At 34.5% G+C, this 13,070-nt stretch overlaps 1 protein-coding gene across 4 annotated transcripts in view; it reads right to left on the reverse strand.

Annotated features, from left to right (window-relative positions):
* Nucleotides 1–856: 856 nt before the first annotated feature.
* woc (zinc finger protein without children) overlaps nucleotides 857–13,070 on the reverse strand; it is a 72,000-nt gene continuing 59,786 nt past the window's right edge. For all 4 annotated transcript variants that reach the window (XM_074123102.1, XM_074123110.1, XM_074123099.1 and 1 more), the window contains 6 exons: nucleotides 10,384–10,468; nucleotides 8,295–8,564; nucleotides 5,524–5,648; nucleotides 3,209–3,386; nucleotides 2,244–2,343; nucleotides 857–1,453 (listed from right to left, as the gene is read on the reverse strand). In XM_074123102.1, the coding sequence (XP_073979203.1) occupies nucleotides 1,282–1,453; nucleotides 2,244–2,343; nucleotides 3,209–3,386; nucleotides 5,524–5,648; nucleotides 8,295–8,564; nucleotides 10,384–10,468 (930 nt within the window). In that variant the 3' untranslated portion in view covers nucleotides 857–1,281. The remainder of the gene's footprint in view (nucleotides 1,454–2,243; nucleotides 2,344–3,208; nucleotides 3,387–5,523; nucleotides 5,649–8,294; nucleotides 8,565–10,383; nucleotides 10,469–13,070) is intronic.

The following is a 13,070-nucleotide window of genomic DNA, read 5'->3' on the forward strand; positions in this document are numbered from 1 at the left end:
ACATTATCCATAATATCTCAATAAGCCTTCTTCTGGTATAGAAATTTTTCAGCCAACATATTTTCATTAAGCCTAATTGGGTGATATTTCTAGAAATGGGTAAATACTGCCGATAAAGCGCAACAAGATTTATCACTTACTCCAATTAAAAACAAAACAGCTTTAGCTGAGGGCATAAGCCACAGTAAGTGAAAGATTTGAAAAGCAGAAGCTTATTATTCTAGTAAGTGCAGGTAAATTCTGTTCTCCACTATCCATCCACTTATCACAAATCACTGATTCAATAGCTTATTGAAAATACGTACAAATAGATCACTCACACTAAAAAAAGAAGTTTTTATTAAATAATGGAAAGATATAAAATATCCTATTCATCATTATAAACGCTTTTTTGTTTGTACAAACTTTCTTAACAAATTCTTAGGGAAAATGTAGTTCCTCCTCATGGTAAACTTTTCCTAAACACTGCATTTGTGCAGCTGTCATGGAAACATAAGGCTATCGCCGTTTCATTCATTCAAAATTAAGAGGAAACTATCAACACATTATGGACGGAATGGGACAGCCAGCTAATCAAACACATTGAAATGCTGACACCAGCACAGTGAGAGTGAGAGACGACGTAGTAATAGATTGGATAATGGTTTATTCTCATTTATTACCTAAATCATCATTATGATTTATAGTATTTTAGTTTGTCATTTCTTTTTATTACTCCAATTTCTTGGAACCAACTTGAAGCCTAATTCCACATTTTGATTATTTTTCTCCCGTATAAGTATCTTCTTCTTTTCTTTCTGGTTACCAACTAAAATTTGTACTTCATATCGCTCACTGCTTAAAAAAAAAACAAAAAAAAATTCAAAACTTTTTTAATTTTGTTCCACATACATTTTTTTAATTTACAATTTTCAAAGGTGAAGAAAAAGACAAAACTAAATATACAATATTCATCAGCACAGTTTTACAATAATTGTAAGCAATGAAGATTTATTGTAACCTGTATATTGAACGAAAATATTATTTCTAAATTCAATTTTAACATCTTCAATTTGCAATGCATTTATTACTCTCTCCAAGTAATTCCACTGTAACATTCTAACTCAAATTATTTACATTGAAAAAGATTTGCTAATTGATTTACATAGAATTAAAATTTCAATCTTAGCATACACAGTAAAAAACAAACTCCCATAGTGAAAATATTCTGTCTCTCAGATCGCAATTCATATAATACATAAATATAAATTAGAAAGTACAGAATGTACTTAAAAAAGCTCATTAAGAAACTAGAGCCAAGTTTATTTCTTTCACCATTTTAATTCGGTTCAACATTTTCTCCAAGAGAAAGTCTGGTAGAGGGGTGCAGGAATACCATACTGGGGAGTCAGGTGCGCAAGATCTTTCTGGTTGCAGATAGAAGACATCATTTCGTGACTTGACACTTTCTGGGCTGAAATCAATGATTAAAAAAACAATGTAACAACAACTAGGCTCTCGTAATTGAAATTCACAATAATAACAACTGTTATTTGCTATTTGTTTGCTCTGCAATGATATTGCAATTGGATAAGCAGACTGACGGAGCGACTGCCAAGCCGCATCCACTGAAATTCTGATTTCATTGATTGCATATGCAAGAGAACCGAAAATTCTTAAATTAACAAAACACAACTGAAATAAATCATGTGTTATATACCTACAATCCAATGTGTTAGTGATGATATATTCCCACCATCTCCCTTTAGGAATCAACCGACAATTAGATCCAATGTAACAGTTTTACAGAAGTCATATAACTTGTCTTGATAATAATATGTACTGTTGTGCAGGTTTTTCCTTACCTTTTCCCCTGCATTCTTTATCCCTCACATCTTAAGCTTTCCGCACACCATTATTAAGGTGGCATTATTCATTGGCACTTCATGTTTTTATTCATTGTACATATTTAAAATAAAGATTATTTATCTATTTATAAATCTATCGATTTATTTATTATTTTATTACTGTTTATGTTGGAGCATATAAAGCATAACGCAATTAATAAAAATTAACACTTTCTAATTAAATATAGGAAAACAAGAATTTGAACAGACAGCGTTTACCAGTTTCATAGAAAGTGGGGATTCAATTACTATAATTTTTCTGAAGCAACTTTTGCACATCTAACATATTTCATTCGCACTTATATAACTGAGGTAAGCAACGAATTGAAAGTAGGAAAAGAGTAAGAAAAGACGTACCATCGCGAGAGATAAAATTCATACAGTCGGACAGGACATCTGGACGGATCTTCCTCGTTCTCGAATTGTTCCATCCTTCTCTTCTTACTGGGGTTTACATCTGAAAATAATAAACATTATAAATTTTTTCAACAACATAGGAGTGCAATGTGAACATTACTTAGCTTCAAAATGCAGCTACCATGCATAAGTAATATATAATTTATACAAAAGTAAACAACCATCACTACCTACTTAGAACTCTAAGTGGATTAGTGGAGGAAGGGTTCTGGGATGGGAAAGAAGAGTGAGGCGTGTTTTTAGAGCGCAAGCGCCACACTGTCAAGTTTATGGTTATTAATTATCATAATACGCGATTTAATTTGTTTTAAAAAAGTATTTGCAGTTTCTGAGGAAGGGCACCAGAGGGGTCCAAAACGTCGAATCAACAATCTTTCTCTAAAAAACATTATGACCTTGACCCCAGCCAACTATTATTACGTGAAAAACTAAATCATCTAAAACGTTTACGTCTGAAGTAATAGGTGGTTTACACTTAATTGCAATAAACAATAACTTTATCGCCAATAAACTCGTATTATTCAAACTAGAGAGGACTTTGGGGAAATCTTGTTGATTAAATATAGACATGTTTTTATATTTAACCGGAAATTAATTTCTTGTAGTTGGGATAATTCTATTCATCATTCGGCAGAATTACAACGTTTGGCACATGCTCATTGTAACAGAATTTTACTGTTTCGCATTGTAAGTTTGAGTAACTTTAGTAAGTAACTCGAGTTTAAAAACGATCTTAAACTCTAGTATAGTTGCGTCTACGTCAGTAAAAATAGTTAGGAATAGATGACCTTTTATTTAAAAGGATTTTTTGTTTCCTCGAGTAGGCAGCCTGGTTGAATATAATAAATCGTGTATCTTCACCTCAAAATTGAAGCTGGAATTCAATGGATAAATCAGATAGTTACCTAAGGTAGACTGCTGAGGGAAAAATTTTAAATAAACACTTCTAGATGAACGACCTTCTTCTAACTCGACGTCTTCTCCATCTTGCCTTTCACCTTCGTGAGCTGCGGTGGCATTGCTTCCTCTTTTACTATCTTTCCAAATTTGAGAAAATGACAACTGAGAATGTTCTTCTAGTGTCTAATGGAACAATTATGAAGACCTTTTATTTTAAATAAACTTATCTCTAAAAAAAATAATAAAAATCTAATATGCGACGTGCTAAGACTTTTTCTTTTAATACAATTTTCAGTTCCCACTTACAAGCACAAAGAATCATTAAGTGGGCATACTTTTAACAATGTTCTTCCAAAAGAACGAAATGGTTTTCGGCCTGTCTGAGGTTGCATAAATTGCATATTTACGAGGGTCGTTTGAAAAGTCCGTGCAAAAATTGTTGATCCCTTCCGAATAATAGGATTTGTCCAAGTCTGAAAAATAGCCATTCGTTTCTGCAATCACCTCCTCGTTTGAATAAAATCTTTTTCCCGCCAGCCATTTCTTCATATTGGGGAACAAATAGTAGTCCGAGGGAGCCAAGTCTGGAGAATAGGGGGGGGGGGGGTGTGAAACGAGTTGGAACCCTATTTCCATTAATTTTGCGACCACAACTGCTGAGGTGTGAGCTGGTGCGTTGTCGTGATGGAAAAGGACTTTTTTGTGGGCCAATCGTGGGCGTTTTTCTTGCAGCTCGGTTTTCAAACGGTCCAATAACGATGAATAATATGCACCTGTAATAGTTTTACCCTTTTCCAGATAGTCGATGAGGATTATTCCTTGCGAATCCCAAAAGACAGTCGCCATAATCTTTCCGGCCGAAGGTACGGTCTTCGCCTTTTTTGGCGCAGATTCCCCCTTGGTAACCCATTGTTTAGATTGTTCTTTGGTCTCAGGAGTGTAGTGATGTATCCATGTTTCATCCACAGTGACGAAACGACGCTTAAAGTCCTGCGGATTCTTCTGGAACAGCTGCAAACCTGTCCTTGCAACACTTCACACGATTTCGTTTTTGGTCAAGCGTGAGCAATCGCGGCACCCATCTTGCGGATAGCTTTGTCATGTCCAAATGTTGATGCAAAATATTATTTACCCGTTCATTCGAGATGCCCACAGCACTAGCAATCTCACGCACCTTCACTCTTCTGTCATCCATCACCATATCATGGATTTTATCAATGATTTCTGGAGTAGTAACCTCAACAGGGCGTCCAGAACGTTCAGCGTCACTTGTACCCATATGGCCACTCCGAAAATTTTGAAACCACTTATAAACTGTTCTAATCGAAGGTGCAGAGTCACCATAATGTTTATCAAGCTTCTCTTTAGTCTCATGAGGCGTTTTGCCTTTCATAAAGTAGTGTTTAATCAACACACGAAATTCTTTTTCGTCCATTTTTTGAAAATCACTCGACTTCCTCCATTCAAACGAATGCCAAACACAAAGAAATAGACCGATCTGGCTGAAACTTGGTGTGTGTTCTTCCAAGAGATGCTACTAACTAAACATAACCTCGATACGCGCCAGTAGTGCTATCTCTCTGACTTTGCACGGACTTTTCAAACGACTCTCGTATATTAAATACAGCTATTAATATTACCTTTCAGCAAAACTAGGGAACTCTTTTTGTGAGTTTTATTGACAAATCAAACAGGCATTTGATTCGATGGATTACTCCAAATTATGACGCAAGGTGTACCACTATGGAGTAAGCAGTGCAGTTATAGAAACCTTAATAAGCTTACAAGATAACGCAGTACTTGTTTTGAAGGAACAAGGATGAAACTGTGAACATCATACAGGGCGTTTGGCAGGGGGCTTTTCAAGCCCCTTGTTATTCTCCCTTTTTACTTGCGATTTGTTGTCACATTTTACGGCAGTAGTCCCTTTGGAATCCATTTCGGACTAACAAAGAACTGGTTGGAATACTTTACGCGGATGATCTCGTTCAAAGAAACAGAACTAACACAAGTTATAGCCAATTTTAAATATATCCCTTTCGCAAATCTCAAGACTTTTAAATATTTTTCGTATAAACAGTCACACCTAAGTGAACTGATGTTTCTCCCAAACGGACACATTCCTTGCTCAAACATACTCGTATTATGAACCAAAAATACTCCTAAATGTAACTTTACGCAATGACTTAAAGTAAATTGTTAAAGCAATTTTTCAGTAAAGCAGAACAAATAAAAAATGAATTCAATATTAGGGGTCACTTCAATTAAGAGACTACAGCCCTGAACGTTTAGCCTAAATTATAATTATAGTCTTACTAACCGCTAACTGAAAGTGTTTCGTGTTCAGATAGAGAAGAGTTGATAGGAGCACATAAGGCGAATGAACTCCTAATTGTCTGCTTTCCCACAGATGCTCCTCCTCTACACGAGTCACGATACTGTTGCCTGGAAAAGTCCAATTAATAAAGACACATATTAATACAGTTTGAAGCACGAAATTATCTGTTTTTTTTTTTTCCAAAAAAATTAATCCACAATGACTGATAACATCAAAAATTGCATTATCTAACATAACTTGTTCAATCCGGAAAATGCCTATTTCGGAATGTCAAGACAGAGTATTATTTCGTGCGTAAAATTTGGAGCTTAAAATTTGGACTTTCATTTACATTTTTAATTCGTTTATTTTCTAATTTTGAGGCTGTAAATTTAACCGAAATGAACAAAAGAGAAAGCCTCCCGTACACCCCTCATTTAAAAATGTCCTCCTGATATAAGAATGTTTCGGAGAAATGTTTCCATCATATACAGTCGAAAAATTCGAATTATCGAGACTTCGAATTATCAAGAAGGGAAAACAAAATTCGAATTATTAAGAGTTTTTATTATGTATATACTCGTATGTATGGACATACGTATATTGAAAATACGTATGAGCTTCCCTAAGTTTTAGACATGTACAGCCTCAAGTAAAATAGTAAAAATAATGAAAACGACAAAAAAGAACAAAAAAATTACATATGTATGTATTAACATTTCAATAAATAATAATATACATATGTACCTAATTAATTATACCTAATATACAGTTTTTTGTTTCAATGTGGCTTGACTTAGTCAAGTGACTTACAAGTAGAATTGTAGAAAGCGTTGATGGTGGAATATTGAAAGTTTTGGCGATATCTTTTTCTTTTCGAACCACTTTCCACGGTCGCGATAATTTTTTCTTTTTGTCGGACACAGTAAGGGAGACGTGCTTCCCATCGTGACAAACTAAGAAAGAGAATTGGAAAGTTAAACTGGGCTGAAAGGAGAGAGAAAACATTGCGCAGGAAATGAACAATAAGCGCAAAATGAGAAGTAAACATTACTAGGGAAAATTCGAATTATAAAGAGGGGAAGCGGCCTCGTTCAATTATAGAGCCTTCTCTCCTCCTGTTGTTAAGAAAAGGATTTCGAATTATCGAGCGTATCTAAATACACTGACTTTTTTCGATTTACCGAAGTTAGCAGCTGTAGAGTTCGAATTATCGAAAAATTCGAATTATCGAGAGTCGACTGTATATGTACCAAGTACTAAATAGGGCAAGTTTAATGAAAAAATCTTTTTTTTTTGGCCGTTTTGGAAAATAACTCTTAAAATAAGAAATTTATTTCGTGGTTTTTGCAGTTGGTGAATTTATTGAAATTTGGACATTGTGTTACATATGTCATTCTTATAATGGGACAACTTCATATATTACCTGATAGGTCCGTTAGAGGAAGACCCTCTAAGTGACTCCTCATAACTGAATGTGAGGTTCAGTAACATGGCACTCCGGATGACTGCGTTTGTCCGAAAGCTAATTGTAAGTTCGATAATGGAACCTAAACATCAAATTGGAAGTTTCTGCGATTTTTATTTTTTTTAGTTATGCAGATTACCACAATCACTACACACATAAAATTGTGGAAAAAAACGTTTTTTACTTAGGGGTCCTCAAAACGGATATAACTCGAAATAAAACATTTGATTCGACAGAAATATTTCCTCTTACCTAAAATAATCGCAAAAAACAAAATGAAAATTCCGAAGCAAGTTTAACCAGTTAAGCGTGTAATCATCCCACATTGTAATTTATTAAAATTACGAGTTTTTATCGTTAATGGCAATTTTATATTTTTCACAACGAGTATACACGTCAAACCAAATCTCTGTTACGGTGCGTTCGACGTGTATACTCGTTGTGAAAAATATAAAATTGCCATTAACGATAAAAACTCGGAATTTTAATAAAATACAATGTGGAATGTTTCCTTTATCTTACCAATAGAACTGCCAAGTATTTTATGCGGAGGGGTGGTGGAAGTTAGCCAAATGATAAGTAGTTCATACATGTTTGGTCTCCGCATTAGAGATGGAATTACCACACAAATAAAAGCTCTCAACCCTTGTGCAATGCCGTTTAGAGGTTCAGACCTCAGTTCGAGCATGATTTCATTTTGCAAAGAATCCAAAGCGCTTTTCTTCCTTGTAAAAGCTCTTGCGTCTCTAGTTAACTAGGCAATGCATACATGAAGCGGTGCAAGATTTTGAAATGCACAGAATGCTCTGGTAATTCAAGCCCCAGAAATTGCAGAAAAAGTGCTTGTAGAGACTACTATGACGTAAACTTTTAGTTGTTTTGCTCTGTGTTCGACGTGTATACACGTCATTGTCTGATTTTAATTCCGCGCACTATGGGGGATTTTTTAAAACTAAATTCCACGCTTAACAAGTTAAGCATTAGTAAACCAAATAGAATCACAATACTACGATAAATAACTTCATTTAAAAACAAAATATTTTGAAAACTCTTCACATGCCAGACGGAATTTAACAAACAATCTGGTGTGCCTCTGAGGAAAACGGTTGCGGATATAAAGCCAAAGATTTTCCTACTCCTCCCCTTCTTCATGTGACTTTTTTTTTTACAAAATTAGTATTGGCTCTTTTTTCACAATCTGTTACAATCGCAAGACTTGATTTTTAGCAGCAGAAAGACAAATTTTGAAACTCAGAGAACTGCATTACTTAAGCTGGTAAATGTGAGAAAAGAATAATCTACTAACCACTGGCAACTATTTCTTGGAACAATCTGGCCTCTGTGTCCAGTTGGTCCGTAAAGCTCTGATACGCAGCATCTGAGAAGATATTGTCCACGCGACCATTTCGCAACAAATGGAACTGAATACCTAATGCTAGGTAGTACTTAGTGTCGGGAGAATAACTCTCTCCGTTTGGCATCCGACCTTCTGACATTAGTAGAGTAAGAGCTTGGTTTAGTTCTTCTTGTCGCATCTCCAACAGGTCGCTACGCAGTAATTTTGTTACACTGATTTCTGAAATGAGTAGTACACATTTTACCAACAAAAACAAAGATGATCAATGAATGTAAATAATGACTGTTCGCCAAAAGCCTACTTGACCTTGACCTCTTGCCAAACCTCAGTGGCACTTTTTATGTAAAAATATTTTTTTTTTTTATGATTTAAGGCGCGTCAACATCTAAGGTTATTGGCGCCCGGAGCTTTTTTCAGTGCACTGCCGGCCTCCGGACAGTGTTCTCTCGTTACAGACAACACTGTCCATCACCGGACAGTGAGCTGTAAGAAGCTCCTAGGAAGAGAAAATCTAAGGGTCAGCAGCTGGATTCGAACACGGGACCTCCGCGTGGGAGTCCAGTGCACTAACCGCATAGCTAATCCCTTTCCTTAAAAATAAATTAATAAATCACTTGTGAAACAAACACGACTTTCTACTCTCTTTGTAATTATGTCGACTATTTACTAAGCAGACCTTATTTGTAAATAACATAAACTATATACGCGTAAACCGATTTTTATGAATGAGCAGTCGAAATTTGATGTAAATTGATGCGTTTAAGAGTGTTATGCTATACTTATTTATAAAGGGAATTTGCCCCTTTTATGTAAGACCCTCCTTAAAACATTAATGATAATATCTCTGTTAATCTTAGTCTGATTTCGATAATATTTCACAGGAAGAAATGGTTAGAATGTCTACCATCCTACTGTTACACTCAATAAGAGTAGTTCGTAGAAAAGTAATTCGCAGTTTAATTCTCCAGCGGAAAAGTGGTCTTGATTGGTAAAGTGAATACCGAAATTTTTTTGGATAGACCCTGCACCAAATATTACAAAAGTTGACAAAGGAGCTTTGTTTCTTTTCAAAAGAATCAAATATTTCATCTTGAAAGGTATGGAACTGGTTACCTACTAGTTTTTCCAATACCTTAGAGACCATCTAATGAGTCTGATATTATTGGTCCTTAATTATTCTTAGTGTCCTTTTACTGATATAACTTCTGATATTTTTATTGCTGATGAATGCCACTATTAATTATCTTAAAAGAATTAAGGAACGATTATCTCTTTCTTAAATAAAAAAGTATGAAAAGTCAAACTAGTAATCACGGATTTTTAACTTTCAATCCCTTTACAACTCACACACATACTAGTGTAACCTACCTTTTTGAAATAAAACTGGATTAATTTCTTAGTGAAAGCAAAAAAAGAATTAATATCTCTCTATGATTGATTAGTACCAAACAAGACTAAGATTGAATGTTGAACTGAACTGCACTCAAGTGCTCGTAATGAACTCACTCAAGCCAAGTAGTTGGCTCATTCTACTCTACTTCTCCATTTTAATATCCCAGACCTCATTCGACAATTCCTCCATTTTAATATTCCAGACTTGCTGATCCTAACCCCAATTATTAATATATTTCAGGTTCTTGTTCGTATAATTCTAATGAGATAGATGCTTCAATGTTAATCAGTGTCTGCATGTGAGTTGATCTGTAACCTATAAAATTCTATAAAGGAATACAGTTTTTTAGACATGCATTTTCTTGGGAATCGTTAAAAATGTGGTTGGATTGGCAGTACACATGTTGACTTTATCCTCCTAGCACGCTTGCTTTCTTTAATGCTAAGCAGTTTGGTATCCATATTCAAGTTTAGTTCATTAATTTTTCATACAGTAACAAAAGTTTAGTTACGCTCTAAGCTCATTGTGTAAATAAGATTATATTATTATTAGTAGAAATCTTTATTATTAGAACTTTTTATATATAATGAAATCATTTAAGATTTCTCAAATGATCAAGGGTAACTGATTGTATACTAACTTTACCTTTTCCTTCTTCAATCATTTTTCGGTTTATATCTTCATTATAATGCGAAGCGAAATATTTCCAGGCGTTCACGCCCAAGGAATACTGAAACAACAATGATACATACATATTTACGAAGAGAATCTATGATATATGATATGATATTTGATTTCTTTATCAATTCATTAATTCAATATTAACTTTTTTTAGATTTCCTAACCGTTATATACAACAAGGAGTCATGCAACAAGTGTTAAAAAATTCTTCGGCAAGGTTAGGTTTTGAAAATCACATAAGCACATAATCTGCGGCGATCCCAGCTTTGAGAAGTATCCGAAATTTTTTCGATTTTTTGAGCACAATTACATCAAATTTTGGAAATGAGGTTTCTTTTTTGATTTATTAAGAATATGTATAGTAAGTGGTTCCTAAGACGAATCCATTGCAATAATATATCTTTGTTTGCAAATAGACTTGGTATGCGTGAGTTAAATGAAACATCTTCGTTCAACAGAATTTAATGATAACATAGAAAACCATGATTTCTCAAATAACAATTTATTTCAAATAAATATACTCGAATATTAAAACTGTGTGGTAGGACAGTTTTATGCATACGGTTGAACGTTAAAACGTGCACGAAAAAGCTTATAGGGCTAATTTATTTATAATGTTCAGGGAAATTCTTTGATCTTACAGTTAGCTTTTTTCTACATTTTGGTAAAGGATTCATTAAAATCTGAAGAATAGGATCCGAGATATAGAGGTTTGAAATTTGAAGTAGTTGCAAAGCCACTAAAATTTAACCTTTCATATCTCTTTTACTACTTTCACTATAGCAATGCCATTTATATCAGTTATAGAGATAATTTTTTTCTGCATTTTGGTATAGGGTTCATTAAAATCCGAACAACAGGAAGAGAGAAATAATGGTTTGAAATTTGAATTAGTCGCAAAACCTTTAAAATTTAACCTTTTATATATCATTAACTACTAAAAGAGAAGAAAATTGTCAAAGTTGGGTGTTTTTCAACCCCCTCTAAAACTATTAATACTAAAACTCTGTAAATCTTTGATATTTTGATAAAGTTTGACAGGAAGAAGTGATTAGGGCTTCTGCACGAGATATTAAAGTACCACCCTGCTCTTACTCTACTAAGGGAAGTACTGCAATCGTTCTACAACATTTATTGATATTACAACTTTAGAAAGGGAGTTTGCTCCACTTAAGGAAGACCCCTCTTGAACTATTATCATTAATCTTCGCCTGATTTTGATAAAATTTGGCAGGAAGAAGTGGTTCGAGCTTTACTCATGACATTAAGTGTCATCCTACACAAATTAGGAAAGCTAAGATGGGCAGGACACGTCATTCGAATGGAAGAAGGCGAGGTAGCCAGAAGAGTGCTGAAAGACGAAATCCACAGTCTAAGAAAGATTGGCCGGCCGAAGGCAAGGTGGATTGATGGTGTCGCCGGGGACGCAAGTTCATTACTTGGCGTCCCAAACTGGATGGCTGCGGCATAAAATAAGGATGGCTGGCGGAGGCTTATTGAGGAGGCCCAGACTCATTAGTGGGTTGTTGCGCCATTTAAGTAAGTAATGTAATTTTACTGCATTAACTTTTCATTAATATTTTTTAGAATTTATTAGATGTTACAGACGCTGGTGCTGGCCATTTGCATCTACAAAATATTTGTTCAAGTAGCAACCATTTAACTATCTATCCATCTATTTATCCATTTAACTTACATTGATTTTAATAACTATTAATCTATAATAATCAAATTATTTATCACAGGTTAAATACAAAATCATTATAAAAAATCAAAAAAGTTAAGAGGCTAAAAAACTTGAAAACTTTAGAGTGCGTTTATGTGATGATTATTCAGAATAAAGTGCATAATAAAGATTAATCACAAGAATAATTTGGATTAAAGTTAAAAAAAAGTGCCTTTTTATAACTAATAATGACAATGTTATTCACAATAATTCTTATGAATTAAAATGGCCAGCATAAAAGTCTGTTACATCGAATAAATTCTAAAAAATATTAATGAAAAGTTAATGCAGTAAAATTACTTAAATGATATTAATGAAGTATGAATGCCTGCTGATTTGTGTACCTTTTGTCGTTTAATCAACACTTATACTTAACTAACACTTATACTAAACTGCTTTGAAATTCTGCCTTCGCAATTGACTCTAAAACAATATCCAGTTAGATGAGCGAGAGGTTTCTCTAAGTATAAGTGTATCTTTTCAAGATTTTTTTCTCACAGTCCATTGTTTGTTTCGTCACTAGACCTCCAACTGGCCAAGAGAGGACAAAGTAAAAAGTTCAGATCGAATAGCATGAAGAATGAGGGGGGGAAAAAGGCATGATTGTTTGCAAGCGTAGAAAGATTCTGCCTAGCAGAACTAACGCCATTTTGGAAAGAAGAGGTCTGAAAGAATAACTACAAGCAGTATTGTTTTCTTTGGAAAAGACAAACTCCTTTCTCTGGGGGAAGAGAAAACTTGAAGGCTAGCTAACAGGTCACTCCGGGGATCCAGGGAGAGAGCGTTAGGAACCAACATGTGCACCTACATCACCTACAGCGGGGGCTGGTTGCAGCCCCTAATTCTCCTAGAATGTCTAGAAAGGGGAGCCTCCAATGTAACGGTTATAAGCCTTTATTAAACTGACAGAAGAGGAAAAGTTTAT

The sequence above is a fragment of the Rhodnius prolixus genome, unplaced genomic scaffold (assembly GCF_049639745.1).
Source record: "Rhodnius prolixus isolate KJV_2025 unplaced genomic scaffold, Rpr scaffold_1, whole genome shotgun sequence".
Lineage (NCBI taxonomy): Eukaryota > Metazoa > Arthropoda > Insecta > Hemiptera > Reduviidae > Rhodnius > Rhodnius prolixus.